The sequence below is a fragment of the Pseudophryne corroboree genome, chromosome 3, assembly GCF_028390025.1.
Source record: "Pseudophryne corroboree isolate aPseCor3 chromosome 3, aPseCor3.hap2, whole genome shotgun sequence".
NCBI classification, from domain to species: Eukaryota; Metazoa; Chordata; class Amphibia; order Anura; family Myobatrachidae; genus Pseudophryne; species Pseudophryne corroboree.
This window is the reverse complement of record NC_086446.1, coordinates 713067348-713082697: the sequence shown is the minus strand read 5'-3', so window position 1 is coordinate 713082697 and position 15350 is coordinate 713067348. Positions and strand designations below refer to the sequence as shown.

The following is a 15350-nucleotide window of genomic DNA, read 5'->3' as shown; positions in this document are numbered from 1 at the left end:
GTACACCCACAGTGTTACCAGAGCGTCCACCGCTATTGCCTGAGGGTCCCTTGACCTGGCGCAATATCTGTCTAGTTTTTTGTTCAGGCGGGACGCCATCATGTCCACCTTTGGTTTTTCCCAACGGTTTACAATCATGTGGAAGACTTCCCGATGAAGTCCCCACTCTCCCGGGTAGAGGTCATGCCTGCTGAGGAAGTCTGCTTCCCAGTTTTCCACTCCCGGAATGAACACTGCTGAGAGTGTTATCACATGATTTTTCGCCCAGCGAAGAATCCTTGTAGTTTCTGCCATTTCCCTCCTGCTTCTTGTGCCGCCCTGTTTACGTGGGCGACTGCCGTGATGTTGTCCCACTGGATCAATACCGGCTGACCTTGAAGCAGAGGTCTTGCTAAGCTTAGAGCATTGTAAATTGCCCTTAGCTCCAGTATATTTATGTGGAGAGAAGTCTCCAGACTTGATCACACTCTCTGGAAATTTTTTCCTTGTGTGACTGCTCCCCAGCCACTCAGGCTGGCATCCGTGGTCACCAGGACCCAGTCCTGAATGCCGAATCTGCGGCCCTTTCATAGATGAGCACTCTGCAGCCACCGCAGAAGAAACACCCTTGTCCTTGGAGACAGGGTTATCCGCTGATGCATCTGAAGATGCGATCCGGACCATTTTTCCAGCAGATCCCACGGAAAGGTTCTTGCGTGAAATCTACCGAATGGGATCGCTTTGTAAGAAACCACCATTTTTCACAGGATCCTTGTGCAATGATGCACTGATACTTTTCCTGGTTTTAGGAGGTTCCTGACTAGCTCGGATAACTCCCTGGCTTTCTTCTCCGGGAGAAAACATCCTTTTCTGGACTGTGTCCAGAATCATCCCTAGGAACAGTAGACGTGTCGTCGGAAAAAACTGCGATTTTGGAATATTTAGAATCCACTCGTGCTGTCGTAGAACTACTTAAGATAGTGCTACTCCGACCTCCAACTGTTCTCTGGACCTTGCCTTTATCAGGAAAGCGTCCATATTTCTTTTAAGAAGAATCATCATTTCGGCCATTACCTTGGTAAAGATCCGGGGTGCCGTGGACAATCCAAACGGCAGCGTCTGAACTGATAGTGACAGTTCTGTACCACGAACCTGAGGTACCCTTGGTGAGAAGGCAAATTTGGACATGTAGGTAAGCGTCCCTGATATCCAGTGACACCATATCGTCCCCTTCTTCCTGGTTCGCTATCACTACTCTGAGTGACTCCATCTTGATTTGAACGCTTGTATGTAAGTGTTCAAATATTTCAGATCTCACCGAGCCGTCTGGCTTCAGTACCACAATATAGTGTGGAATAATACCCCTTCCCTTGTTGTAGAAGGGGTACTTTGATTATCACCTGCTGGGAATACAGCCTGTGAATTGTTCCCAATCCTGCCTCCCTGTCGGAGGGAGACGTTGGTAAAGCAGACTTCAGGAACTTGTGAGGGGGAGACGTCTCGAATTTCCAATGTACACCTGGGATACTACGTGTAGGATCCAGGAGTCCACTTGTGAGTGAGCCCCCTGCGTGCTGAAACTCTTGAGATGACCCCCTACCGCACCTGAGTCCGCTTGTACTGCCCCAGCGTCATGCTGCGGACTTGGCAGAAGCTGTGGAGGGCTTCTGTTCCTGGGAATGGGCTGCCTGCTGCAGTCTTCTTCCCTTTCCTCTACCCCTGGGCAGATATGACTGGCCCTTTTGCCCGCCTGCCCTTATGGGGACGAAAGGACTGAGACTGAAAAGACTGTGTCCTTTTCTGCTGAGATGTGACTTGGGGTAACAAAAGGTGGATTTTTCAGCTGTTGCCATGGCCACCAGGTCCGATGGACCGCCCCTTTATACGGCAATACTTCCATGTGCCGTCTGGAATCTGCATCACCTGACCACTGTCGTGTCTTCGTCTGGCAGATATGGACATCACATTTACTCTTGATGCCAGAATGCAAATATCCCTCTGCGCATATCGCATATATAGAAATGCATCTATAGTCAATAAAATCTTGTCCCTGTCAAGGGTATCAATATTTTCAGTCAGGAAATCCGACCAAGCCCCCTCAGCGCTGCACATCCAGGCTGAGGCGATTGCTGGTCGTAGTATAACACCAGTATGTGTGTATATACTTTTAGGATATTTTTCAGCTTCCTATCAGCTGGCTCCTTGAGGGCTGCCGTATCTGGAGACGGTAACGCCCCTTGTTTTTATAAGCGTGTGAGCGCCTTATCCACCCTAAGGTGTGTTTCCCAACTCGCCCTAACTTCTGGCGGGAAAAGGTATACCGCCAATAATTTTCTATCGGAGGAAACCCACGTATCATCACACACTTCATTTAATTTATCTGATTCAGGAAAAACTACAAGTAGTTTATTCACACCCTACATAATACCCTTATTTGTGGTACTTGTAGTATCAGAAATATGTAACACCTCCTTCATTGCCCTTAACATGAAACGTGTGGCCCTAAAGGAAAATACGTTTGTTTATTCACCGTCGACACTGGAGTCAGTGTCCGTGTCTGTGTCAACCGACTGAGGTAAATGGGTGTTTTTACAAGCCCCTGACGGTGTCTGAGACGCCTGGACAGGTACTAATTTGTTTGCCGGCCGTCTCATGTCGTCAACCGACCTTGCAGCGTGTTGACATTATCACGTAATTCCTAAATAAGCCATCCATTCCAGTGTCGACTCCCTAGAGAGTGACATCACCAATACAGGCAATTTGCTCCGCCTCCTCACCAACATCGTCCTCCTACATGTCGACACACACGTACCGACACACAGCACACACACAGGGAATGCTCTGATAGAGGACAGGACCCCACTAGCCCTTTGGGGAGACAGAGGGAGAGTTTGCCAGCACACACCAAAAACGCTATAATTATACAGGGACAACCCCTTATACAAGTGTTTTCCCTTATAGCATTTTTATATATGTAATCATATCGCCAAATAAGCGCCCCCCCTCTCTGTTTTAACCCTGTTTCTGTAGTGCAGTGCAGGGGAGAGCCTGGGAGCCTTCCTCACAGCAGAGCTGAGCAGGAAAATGGCGCCGAGTGCTGAGGAGAATAGGCCCCGCCCCCTTTTCGGCGGGCTCTTCTCCCGGAGTTTGTGAGATCTGGCAGGGGTTAAATACATCCATATAGCCTCAAGGGCTATATGTGATGTATTTTAGCCATAAAAAGGTATTATACATTGCTGCCCAGGGCGCCCCCCCCAGCGCCCTGCACCCTCAGTGACAGTTGGTGACTGTTGGTGAAGTGTGCTGACAACAATGGCGCACAGCTGCAGTGCTGTGCGCTACCTTATGAAGACTGAAAGTCTTCTGCCGCCTGTTTCTGGATCTCTGGACCTCTTCAACTTCGGCATCTGCAAGGGGGGTCGGCGGCACGGCTCCGGGACGAACCCCAGGGTGAGACCTGTGTTCCGACTCCCTCTGGAGCTAATGGTGTCCAGTAGCCTAAGAAGCAAATCCATCCTGCACGCAGGTGAGTTTACTTCTCTCCCCTAAGTCCCTCGTAGCAGTGAGCCTGTTGCCAGCAGGTCTCACTGAAAGAAAAAAACCTAACTTAAACTTTTATTCTAAGCAGCTCAGGAGAGCCACCTAGATTGCACCCTTCTCGGCCGGGCACAAAAATCTAACTGAGGCTTGGAGGAGGGTCATAGGGGGAGGAGCCAGTGCACACCACCTGATCCTAAAGCTTTTATTATTGTGCCCTGTCTCCTGCGGAGCCGCTATATCCCCATGGTCCTTACGGAGTCCCCAGCATCCACTAGGACGTCAGAGAAATTTAAATCACGTTGTCATTATGGGACATTGTGTGTAAAATTTGAGGGAAAACATTCATTTATTCCATTTTGGAATAAGGCTGTAACATAACATAATGTGGAAAAAGTGAAGCACTGAATACATTAAACGCTGTGAATGCACTAAAAAGCGGGTACTTACATTTGCGTGCCAGCTGATACACCTCATACCGCATGCTCTGGTAGTAGAAATTATCATCAAGTATAACGTAGATATGACTGAGCTTCGGGGAGATCAAGAAGTGGTGGGAATCTGACCGTGCAGCAGAGATGACGCCTTGCCCCTCCAGGCATTGAACAAATCGGTCCCACTGTCCTCCAGTCAGACCACCTGGGGCTTTTAAAGTTGAGCTGCTGAGCAGAGCCACTATAAGATGCTCAATGAACTGGAGAAGGTGCTGACGAAGCTGCTTCCAGAGGGACATCTGGCAGATAAGACAAAAGTGGATATACTTATATGCAGATAAGGTCTTAGTCACACATGTGCCTTGCAAAACAGACCACGGATTAGAGGACTAATTTATATTTCTACACAAACTCGATGGTTTGCGTACAAATACTATGTTTGGGGGTCTGCACAGGCACAAAACCCGTTCTGTGCATGTGCTGAACGGGTCTTGCGATGTCGCTCACAGCTCCGTCAGTGTTTGAAGGCATGACAGGTCCAGAGTCTGTGACGCAGACGTGTCCGGATCCGACGGTGAGCCTGGGTAAGCTTCAGCTCACACAGTCTGGCCGATGCCTTGAAGCATCATGAATCACGTGCGCAGACGCAGAAATCGGATCTTGCTAATGCTAACAGGATCTATCTCCTATAGACACTATGGGGGAGATTCAAATGTTTGAAAAGTCGGTTGGGTGTCTGTTTTTTCCTGTCTATTGGCCCTCTGTCATTTGCTGCTCTGCTTAGCAGAACAGCGGTGAATAGAAACTGCGCACGGCATCTATTCACAGGGAGAGAGGGACAGGAGGCATGGCCAGCAGCTCACAGAGAACTGGGCATGCCACGAGGCCACTCCCTAGCAGTAAGACCGTCCCCTCTCATAACAAGGCCACACCTGTTCCGGGGCAAGCGCGCCCATGGCGCGCAAGGGTCCCGATCTTCTGGACCCAAAAGTTGGGAGGTATGGCACACCCGCCAATGCACTACAGATATATCGTTCATCGCTCGAACATGAGACATATCTTTCTACAATTATGGCGTATACCCAGCTTAAGACACATGCTACGCTAAAATCAGTTCTGAACTACATGCAATGTCAGACCCTCCAACATGGCCCTTTTTATCAGGTACAAAATGCTCCACTCCTGGGCTACTTCCCTAATGCATACCCTCCAACTCAGTGGCGTCACAAGGGGGGTGCGGACGGCTCCCGAGTGTCACCCGCCGAGGGGTGACACCAAGATGCCGGCTCCTGCACAGTGACAGGAGCCGAGTGCTGCACTGTTATATTATGTGCAGCGCTCGGCTCCTGTCACTGTGTAGGAGCCAGCACTGCAGGGACAGCACCCCTGGGAGTCAGCCCTCCCCTCCCATGCCCCTTTCCCTATACTTTCAATGGAAGTTTGGAGAGCCAAAAATCAATACAGACCATAAAAAAATAAGAATTTACTCACCGGTAATTCTATTTCTCGTAGTCCGTAGTGGATGCTGGGACTCCGTAAGGACCATGGGGAATAGCGGCTCCGCAGGAGACTGGGCACAACTAAAAATAAGAATTTACTTACCGATAATTCTATTTCTCATAGTCCGTAGTGGATGCTGGGGACTCCGTCAGGACCATGGGGAATAGCGGGCTCCGCAGGAGACAGGGCACATCTAAAAAATAAGATTTTACTTACCGATAAATCTATTTCTCGGAGTCCGTAGTGGATGCTGGGGTTCCTGAAAGGACCATGGGGAATAGCGGCTCCGCAGGAGACAGGGCACAAAAAGTAAAGCTTTTCCGATCAGGTGGTGTGCACTGGCTCCTCCCCCTATGACCCTCCTCCAGACTCCAGTTAGGTACTGTGCCCGGACGAGCGTACACAATAAGGGAGGATTTTGAATCCCGGGTAAGACTCATACCAGCCACACCAATCACACCGTACAACTTGTGATCTAAACCCAGTTAACAGTATGATAACAGCGGAGCCTCTGAAAGATGGCTTCCTTTAACAATAACCCGAATTAGTTAACAATAACTATGTACAACTTATGCAGATAATCCGCACTTGGGATGGGCGCCCAGCATCCACTACGGACTCCGAGAAATAGATTTATCGGTAAGTAAAATCTTATTTTCTCTATCGTCCTAGTGGATGCTGGGGTTCCTGAAAGGACCATGGGGATTATACCAAAGCTCCCAAACGGGCGGGAGAGTGCGGATGACTCTGCAGCACCGAATGAGAGAACTCCAGGTCCTCCTTAGCCAGAGTATCAAATTTGTAAAATTTTACAAACGTGTTCTCCCCTGACCACGTAGCTGCTCGGCAAAGTTGTAATGCCGAGACCCCTCGGGCAGCCGCCCAAGAGGAGCCCACCTTCCTTGTGGAGTGGGCCTTTACAGATTTAGGCTGTGGCAAGCCTGCCACAGAATGTGCAAGTTGGATTGTGCTACAGATCCAACGAGCAATCGTCTGCTTAGACGCAGGAGCACCCATCTTGTTGGGTGCATACAATATAAACAACGAGTCAGATTTTCTGACTCCAGCTGTCCTTGCAATATATAATTTTAATGCTCTGACAACGTCCAGTAACTTGGAGTCCTCCAAGTCACTTGTAGCCGCAGGCACTACAATAGGCTGGTTCAGATGAAATGCTGACACCACCTTAGGGAGAAAATGCGGACGAGTCCGCAGTTCTGCCCTGTCCGAATGGAAAATCAGATATGGGCTTTTGTAAGATAAAGCTGCCAATTCTGACACTCTCCTGGCAGAAGCCAGGGCTAGAAGCATGGTCACTTTCCATGTGAGATATTTCAAATCCACCTTTTTTAGTGGTTCAAACCAATGAGATTTTAGGAAGTCCAAAACCACATTTAGATCCCACGGTGCCACTGGAGGCACCACAGGAGGCTGAATATGCAGCACTCCCTTAACAAAGGTCTGGACTTCAGGGACTGAAGCCAATTCTTTTTGAAAGAAAATCGACAGGGCCGAAATTTGAACCTTAATAGATCCCAATTTGAGACCCATTGACAATCCTGATTGCAGGAAATGTAGGAATCGACCCAGTTGAAATTCCTCCGTCGGAGCACTCCGATCTTCGCACCACGCAACATATTTTCGCCAAATTCGGTGATAATGTTGCACGGTTACTTCCTTCCTTGCTTTAATCAAAGTAGGAATGACTTCTTCCGGCATGCCTCTTTCCTTTAGGATCCGGCGTTCAACCGCCATGCCGTCAAACGCAGCCGCGGTAAGTCTTGAAACAGACAGGGACCCTGCTGAAGCAAGTCCCTCCTTAGAGGTAGAGGCCACGGATCTTCCGTGATCATCTCTTGAAGTTCCGGGTACCAAGTCCTCCTTGGCCAATCCGGAACCACTAGTATCGTTCTTACGCCTCTTTGCCGTATAATTCTCAATACTTTTGGTATGAGAGGCAGAGGAGGAAACACATACACCGACTGGTACACCCAAGGCGTTACCAGCGCGTCCACAGCTATTGCCTGCGGATCTCTTGACCTGGCGCAATACCTGTCCAGTTTTTTGTTGAGGCGAGACGCCATCATGTCCACCATTGGTCTTTCCCAACGGGTTACCAGCATGTGGAAGACTTCTGGATGAAGTCCCCACTCTCCCGGGTGAAGATCGTGTCTGCTGAGGAAGTCTGCTTCCCAGTTGTCCACTCCCGGGATGAACACTGCTGACAGTGCTATCACATGATTCTCTGCCCAGCGAAGAATCCTTGCAGCTTCTGCCATTGCCCTCCTGCTTCTTGTGCCGCCCTGTCTGTTCACATGGGCGACTGCCGTGATGTTGTCCGACTGGATCAATACCGGTTTTCCCTGAAGCAGAGGTTCTGCCTGGTTTAGAGCATTGTATATTGCTCTTAGTTCCAGAATGTTTATGTGAAGAGACGTTTCCAGGCTCGTCCATACTCCCTGGAAGTTTCTTCCTTGTGTGACTGCTCCCCAGCCTCTCAGGCTGGCGTCCGTGGTCACCAGGATCCAATCCTGTATTCCGAATCTGCGGCCCTCCAATAGATGAGCACTCTGCAACCACCACAGAAGAGACACCCTTGTCCTTGGAGACAGGGTTATCCGTAGGTGCATCTGAAGATGCGACCCTGACCATTTGTCCAACAGATCCCTTTGGAAAATTCTTGCGTGGAATCTGCCGAATGGAATCGCTTCGTAAGAAGCCACCATTTTTCCCAGGACTCTTGTGCATTGATGTACAGACACCTTTCCTGGTTTTAGGAGGTTCCTGACAAGCTCGGATAACTCCTTGGCTTTTTCCTCCGGGAGAAAAACCTTTTTCTGAACCGTGTCCAGAATCATCCCTAGGAACAGCAGACGAGTTGTCGGCATTAACTGGGATTTTGGAATATTCAGAATCCACCCGTGCTGTTTTAGCACTTCTTGAGACAGTGCTAATCCCATCTCTAGCTGTTCTCTGGACCTCGCCCTTATTAGGAGATCGTCCAAGTATGGGATAATTAATACGCCTTTTCTTCGAAGAAGAATCATCATCTCGGCCATTACCTTTGTAAAGATCCGAGGTGCCGTGGACAATCCGAACGGCAGCGTCTGAAACTGATAGTGACAGTTTTGTACAACGAACCTGAGGTACCCCTGGTGTGAGGGGTAAATTGGAACGTGGAGATACGCATCCTTGATGTCCAAGGATACCATAAAGTCCCCCTCTTCCAGGTTCGCTATCACTGCTCTGAGTGACTCCATTTTGAACTTGAACTTCTTTATGTACAGGTTCAAGGACTTCAGATTTAGAATAGGCCTTACCGAGCCATCCGGCTTCGGTACCACAAAAAGAGTGGAATAATACCCCTTCCCTTGTTGCAGAAGAGGTACCTTGACTATCACCTGCTGAGAGTACAGCTTGTGAATGGCTTCCAACACCGTCTCCCTTTCGGAGGGGGACGTTGGTAAAGCAGACCTCAGGAAACGGCGAGGTGGATCTGTCTCTAATTCCAACCTGTATCCCTGAGATATTATCTGCAGGATCCAGGGATCTACTTGCGAGTGAGCCCACTGCGCGCTGTAATTTTTGAGACGACCGCCCACCGTCCCCGAGTCCGCTTGAGAAGCCCCAGCGTCATGCTGAGGCTTTTGTAGAAGCCGGGGAGGGCTTCTGATCCTGGGAAGGAGCTGCGTGTTGCTGTCTCTTCCCTCGACCTTTGCCTCGTGGCAAATATGAATAGCCCTTTGCTCTCTTATTTTTAAAGGAACGAAAGGGCTGCGGTTGAAAAGTCGGTGCCTTTTTCTGTTGGGGAGTGACTTGAGGTAGAAAGGTGGATTTCCCGGCTGTAGCCGTGGCCACCAAATCTGATAGACCGACTCCAAATAACTCCTCCCCCTTATACGGCAAAACTTCCATATGCCGTTTTGAATCCGCATCGCCTGTCCACTGTCGCGTCCATAAAGCTCTTCTGGCCGAAATGGACATAGCACTTACCCGTGATGCCAGTGTGCATATATCCCTCTGTGCATCACGCATATAAAGAAATGCATCCTTTATTTGTTCTAACGACAGTAAAATATTGTCCCTGTCCAGGGTATCAATATTTTCAATCAGGGATTCTGACCAAACTACCCCCGCACTGCCCATCCAGGCAGTTGCTACAGCTGGTCGTAGTATAACACCTGCATGTGTGTATATACTTTTTTGGATATTTTCCATCCTCCTATCTGATGGATCTTTAAGTGCGGCCGTCTCAGGAGAGGGTAACGCCACTTGTTTAGATAAGCGTGTTAGCGCCTTGTCCACCCTAGGAGGTGTTTCCCAGCGCTCCCTAACCTCTGGCGGGAAAGGGTATAATGCCAATAATTTCTTTGAAATTATCAGCTTTTTATCAGGGGCAACCCACGCTTCATTACACACGTCATTTAGTTCTTCTGATTCAGGAAAAACTATAGGTAGTTTTTTCATACCCCACATAATACCCTGTTTAGTGGTACCTGTAGTATCAGCTAAATGTAACGCCTCCTTCATTGCCAAAATCATATAACGTGTGGCCCTACTGGAAAATACGGTTGATTCGTCACCGTCACCACTGGAGTCATCGCCTGTGTCTGGGTCTGTGTCGACCGACTGAGGCAAAGGGCGTTTCACAGCCCCTGACGGTGTTTGAGTCGCCTGGACAGGCACTAATTGATTGTCCGGCCGTCTCATGTCGTCAAACGACTGCTTTAGCGTGTTGACACTATCCCGTAGTTCCATAAATAAAGGCATCCATTCTGGTGTCGACCCCCTAGGAGGTGACATCCCCATATTTGGCAATTGCTCCGCCTCCACACCAATATCGTCCTCATACATGTCGACACACACGTACCGACACACAGCAGACACACAGGGAATGCTCCTAATGAAGACAGGACCCACTAGCCCTTTGGGGAGACAGAGGGAGAGTTTGCCAGCACACACCAAAAGCGCTATATATATATCAGGGATAGCCTTATAATAAGTGCTCCCCTATAGCTGCTTTGTTATATAAAAATATCGCCATAAATTTGCCCCCCCTCTCTGTTTTACCCTGTTTCTGTAGTGCAGTGCAGGGGAGAGACCTGGGAGCCGTCCTGACCAGCGGAGCTGTGAGAGGAAATGGCGCCGTGTGCTGAGGAGATAGGCCCCGCCCCTTTTCCGGCGGGCTCGTCTCCCGCTATTTTGAGAAATCAGGCAGGGGTTAAATATCTCCATATAGCCTCTAGGGCTATATGTGAGGTATTTTTAGCCTTTATAGGTACTATTTTGCCTCCCAGGGCGCCCCCCTCCCAGCGCCCTGCACCCTCAGTGACTGCCGTGTGAAGTGTGCTGAGAGGAAAATGGCGCACAGCTGCAGTGCTGTGCGCTACCTTTAGAAGACTGCAGGAGTCTTCAGCCGCCGATTCTGGACCTCTTCTGTCTTCAGCATCTGCAAGGGGGCCGGCGGCGCGGCTCCGGTGACCATCCAGGCTGTACCTGTGATCGTCCCTCTGGAGCTTGATGTCCAGTAGCCAAGAAGCCAATCCATCCTGCACGCAGGTGAGTTGACTCCTTCTCCCCTCAGTCCCTCGCTGCAGTGATCCTGTTGCCAGCAGGAATCACTGTAACATAAAAAACCTAGCTAAACTTTCTCTAAGCAGCTCTTTAGGAGAGCCACCTAGATTGCACCCTTCTCGGCCGGGCACAAAAATCTAACTGGAGTCTGGAGGAGGGTCATAGGGGGAGGAGCCAGTGCACACCACCTGATCGGAAAAGCTTTACTTTTTGTGCCCTGTCTCCTGCGGAGCCGCTATTCCCCATGGTCCTTTCAGGAACCCCAGCATCCACTAGGACGATAGAGAAAAGCTTTTAGGTCACATGGTGCGTACTGGCTCCTCCCCCTATGACCCTCCTCCAAGCCTCAGTTAGGTACTGTGCCCGGACGAGCGTACACAATAAGGAAGGATCTTGAATCCCGGGTAAGACTCATACCAGCCACACCAATCACACCGTACAACTTGTGATCTGAACCCAGTTAACAGTATGATAACAAAACGAAGTAGCCTCTGAAAAGATGGCTCACAACAACAGTAATAACCCGATTTTGTAACAATAACTATGTACAAGCATTGCAGACAATCCGCACTTGGGATGGGCGCCCAGCATCCACTACGGACTATGAGAAATAGAATTATCGGTAAGTAAATTCTTATTTTCTCTAACGTCCTAGTGGATGCTGGGGACTCCGTCAGGACCATGGGGATTATACCAAAGCTCCCAAACGGGCGGGAGAGTGCGGATGACTCTGCAGCACCGAATGAGAAAACTCCAGGTCCTCTTTAGCCAGAGTATCAAATTTGTAAAATTTTACAAACGTGTTCTCCCCTGACCACGTAGCTGCTCGGCAAAGTTGTAATGCCGAGACCCCTCGGGCAGCCGCCCAAGATGAGCCCACCTTCCTTGTGGAGTGGGCCTTTACAGATTTAGGCTGTGGCACGCCTGCCACAGAATGTGCAAGTTGGATTGTGCTACAGATCCAACGTGCAATCGTCTGTTTAGACGCAGGAGCACCCATCTTGTTGGGTGCATACAATGTAAACAACGAGTCAGTTTTTCTGACTCCAGCTGTCCTTGAAATATATATTTTTAATGCTCTGACAACGTCCAGTAACTTGGAGTCCTCCAAGTCGCTAGTAGCCGCAGGCACCACAATAGGCTGGTTTAAGTGAAATGCCGAAACCACCTTAGGGAGAAATTGAGGACGTGTCCTCAATTCTGCCCTGTCCGAATGGAATATCAGATATGGGCTCTTGTATGACAAAGCTGCCAACTCTGAAACTCTCCTGGCAGAAGCCAGGGCCAACAGCATGGTTACCTTCCATGTAAGGTATTTTAATTCTACCGATTTTAACGGCTCAAACCAATGAGATTTGAGAAAATTTAGAACCACGTTCAAATCCCACGGTGCCACTGGAGGCACTATTGGGGGTTGTATATGTAGTACACCTTTGACAAAAGTTTGTACTTCAGGCACTGACGCCAATTCCTTCTGGAAGAAAATTGATAAGGCCGAAATTTGAACTTTAATGGACCCCAATTTTAGGCCCATAGACAATCCTGCTTGCAGGAAATGTAAGAATCGACCCAATTGAAATTCTTCCGTTGGAGCCTTCTTGGCCTCACACCACGCAACATATTTTCGCCAAATGCGGTGATAATGTTGTACAGTCACTTCCTTTCTAGCCTTAATCAAGGTAGGAATAACTTCCTCTGGAATGCCCTTTTCTTTTAGAATCCGGCGTTCAACCGCCATGCCGTCAAACGCAGACGCGGTAAGTCTTGGAACATACAAGGTCCCTGCTGAAGCAGATCCCTTCTTAGAGGTAGAGGCCACGGATCCTCCGTGAGCATCTCTTGAAGTTCCGGATACCAAGTTCTTCTTGGCCAGTCCGGAGCCACCAGTATCGTTCTTACTCCTCTTTTCCGTATAATTCTCAGTACCTTTGGTATGAGAGGCAGAGGAGGGAACACATACACTGACTGGTACACCCACGGTGTTACCAGAGCGTCCACAGCTATTGCCTGAGGGTCTCTTGACCTGGCGCAATACCTGTCCAATTTTTTGTTGAGGCGAGACGCCATCATGTCCACCTTTGGTTTTTCCCAACGGTTCACAATCATGTGGAAAACTTCTGGATGAAGTCCCCACTCTCCCGGGTGAAGGTCGTGTCTGCTGAGGAAATCTGCTTCCCAGTTGTCCACTCCCGGGATGAACACTGCTGACAGTGCTATGACATGATTCTCCGCCCAGCGCAGAATCCTTGCAGCTTCTGCCATTGCACTCCTGCTTCTCGTGCCGCCTTGTCGGTTTACGTGGGCGACTGCCGTGATGTTGTCGGACTGGATCAACACCGGCTGACCCTGAAGCAGCGGTTTTGCCAGACTTAGAGCATTGTAGATCGCTCTTAGCTCCAGTATATTTATGTGAAGAGACGTCTCCAGGTTTGACCACACGCCCTGGAAGTTTCTTCCCTTTGTGACTGCTCCCCAACCTCGTAGGCTGGCATCCGTAGTCACCAGGACCCAGTCCTGTATGCCGAATCTGCGGCCCACTAACAGATGGGCAGTCTGCAACCACCACAGGAGAGACAACCTTGTTCTCGGTGACAGTGTTATCCGCTGATGCATGTGCAGATGCGATCCGGACCATTTGTCCAGCAGATCCCACTGAAATGTCCGTGCATGGAATCTGCCGAATGGAATCGCTTCGTACGAAGCCACCATCTTTCCCAGGACTCTTGTGCATTGATGTACTGACACAGTTCCTGGTTTTAGGAGGTTCCTGACAAGTTCGGATAACTCCCTTGCTTTCTCTTCCGGGAGAAATACATTTTTCTGAACCGTGTCCAGAATCATACCCAGGAACAGCAGATGCGTTGTCGGGGTCAATTGAGATTTTGGAAGATTTAGAATCCACCCGTGTTGCTGAAGCACTACTTGTGTTAGCGCCACACCGACTTCCAGCTGTTCTCTGGACTTTGCCCTTATCAGGAGATCGTCCAAGTAAGGGATAATTAATACGCCTTTTCTTCGTAGAAGAACCATCATTTCGGTCATTACCTTGGTAAAGACCCGAGGGGCCGTGGACAAACCAAACGGCAGCGTTTGAAACTGATAATGACAGTCTTGTATCACGAACCTGAGATACCCTTGGTGTGAGGGGTAAATCGGGACATGTAGATAAGCATCTTTTATGTCCAAGGACACCATGAAGTCTCCTTCTTCCAGATTCGCTATCACTGCCCTGAGTGACTCCATCTTGAACTTGAATTTCTGTATGTACAGGTTCAAGGATTTCAGATTTAGAATAGGCCTTACCGAACCGTCCGGTTTCGGTACCACAAATAGAGTGGAATAATACCCCTTTCCCTGTTGTAGGAGGGGTACCTTGACTATCACCTGCTGAGAATACAGCTTGTGAATGGCTTCCAAAACCGACGTCCTTTCTGAGGGAGACGTTGGTAAAGCAGACTTTAGGAACCGGCAAGGGGGAAACCTTTCGAACTCCAGCATGTAACCCTGAGATATTATCTGCAGGACCCACGGGTCCACTTGTGAGTGAGCCCATTGATTGCTGAAAATCTTGAGTCGACCCCCCCACCGTTCCTGGGTCCGCTTGTAAAGCCCCAGCGTCATGCTGATGGCTTTGTAGAAGCCGGGGCGGGCTTCTGTTCCTGGGCAGGGGCTGCGTGCTGCCCTTTCTTACCCTTTCCTCTGCCTCTCGGCAGATAAGACTGTCCTTTTGGTCGCTTTTTATAGGAGCGAAAGGACTGCGGCTGAAAAGACGGTGTCTTTTTCTGTTGTGAAGGGGTCTGAGGTAAAAAGGTGGATTTGCCGGCAGTTGCCGTGGTCACCAGGTCCGAAAGACCGACCCCAAACAATTCCTCTCCTTTATATGGCAATACTTCCATATGCCTCTTGGAATCCGCATCACCTGACCACTGTCGCGTCCATAAACTTCTTCTGGCAGATATGGACATCGCGCTTACTCTTGATGCTAGAGTACAAACATCCCTCTGAGCATCTCGCATATAAAGAAAAGCATCCTTTAATTGCTCTAGAGTCAATAAAATACTGTCCCTATCCAGGGTCTCAATATTTTCAGTCAGAGAATCCAACCACACTACCCCAGCACTGCACATCCAGGCTGAGGCTATTGCCGGTCGCAGTATAACACCAGTATGTGTGTATATACTCTTCAGTGTAGTTTCCAGCCTCCTATCTGCTGGATCCTTGAGGGCGGCCGTATCAGGAGACGGCAACGCCACTTGCTTTGATAAACGTGTGAGCGCCTTATCCACCTTAGGGGGTGTTTCCCAGCGCGCCCTAACCTCTGGTGGG

The 15350-nt window shown here is 49.4% G+C and overlaps 1 protein-coding gene across 3 annotated transcripts in view; it reads right to left on the bottom strand.

The window, feature by feature from the left end:
• PSTK (phosphoseryl-tRNA kinase) overlaps positions 1 to 15350 on the bottom strand; it is a 109688-nt gene that overhangs the window by 52364 nt on the left and 41974 nt on the right. For all 3 annotated transcript variants that reach the window (XM_063962135.1, XM_063962134.1, XM_063962136.1), the window contains exon 2: positions 3967 to 4249. In XM_063962135.1, the coding sequence (XP_063818205.1) occupies positions 3967 to 4249 (283 nt within the window). The remainder of the gene's footprint in view (positions 1 to 3966; positions 4250 to 15350) is intronic.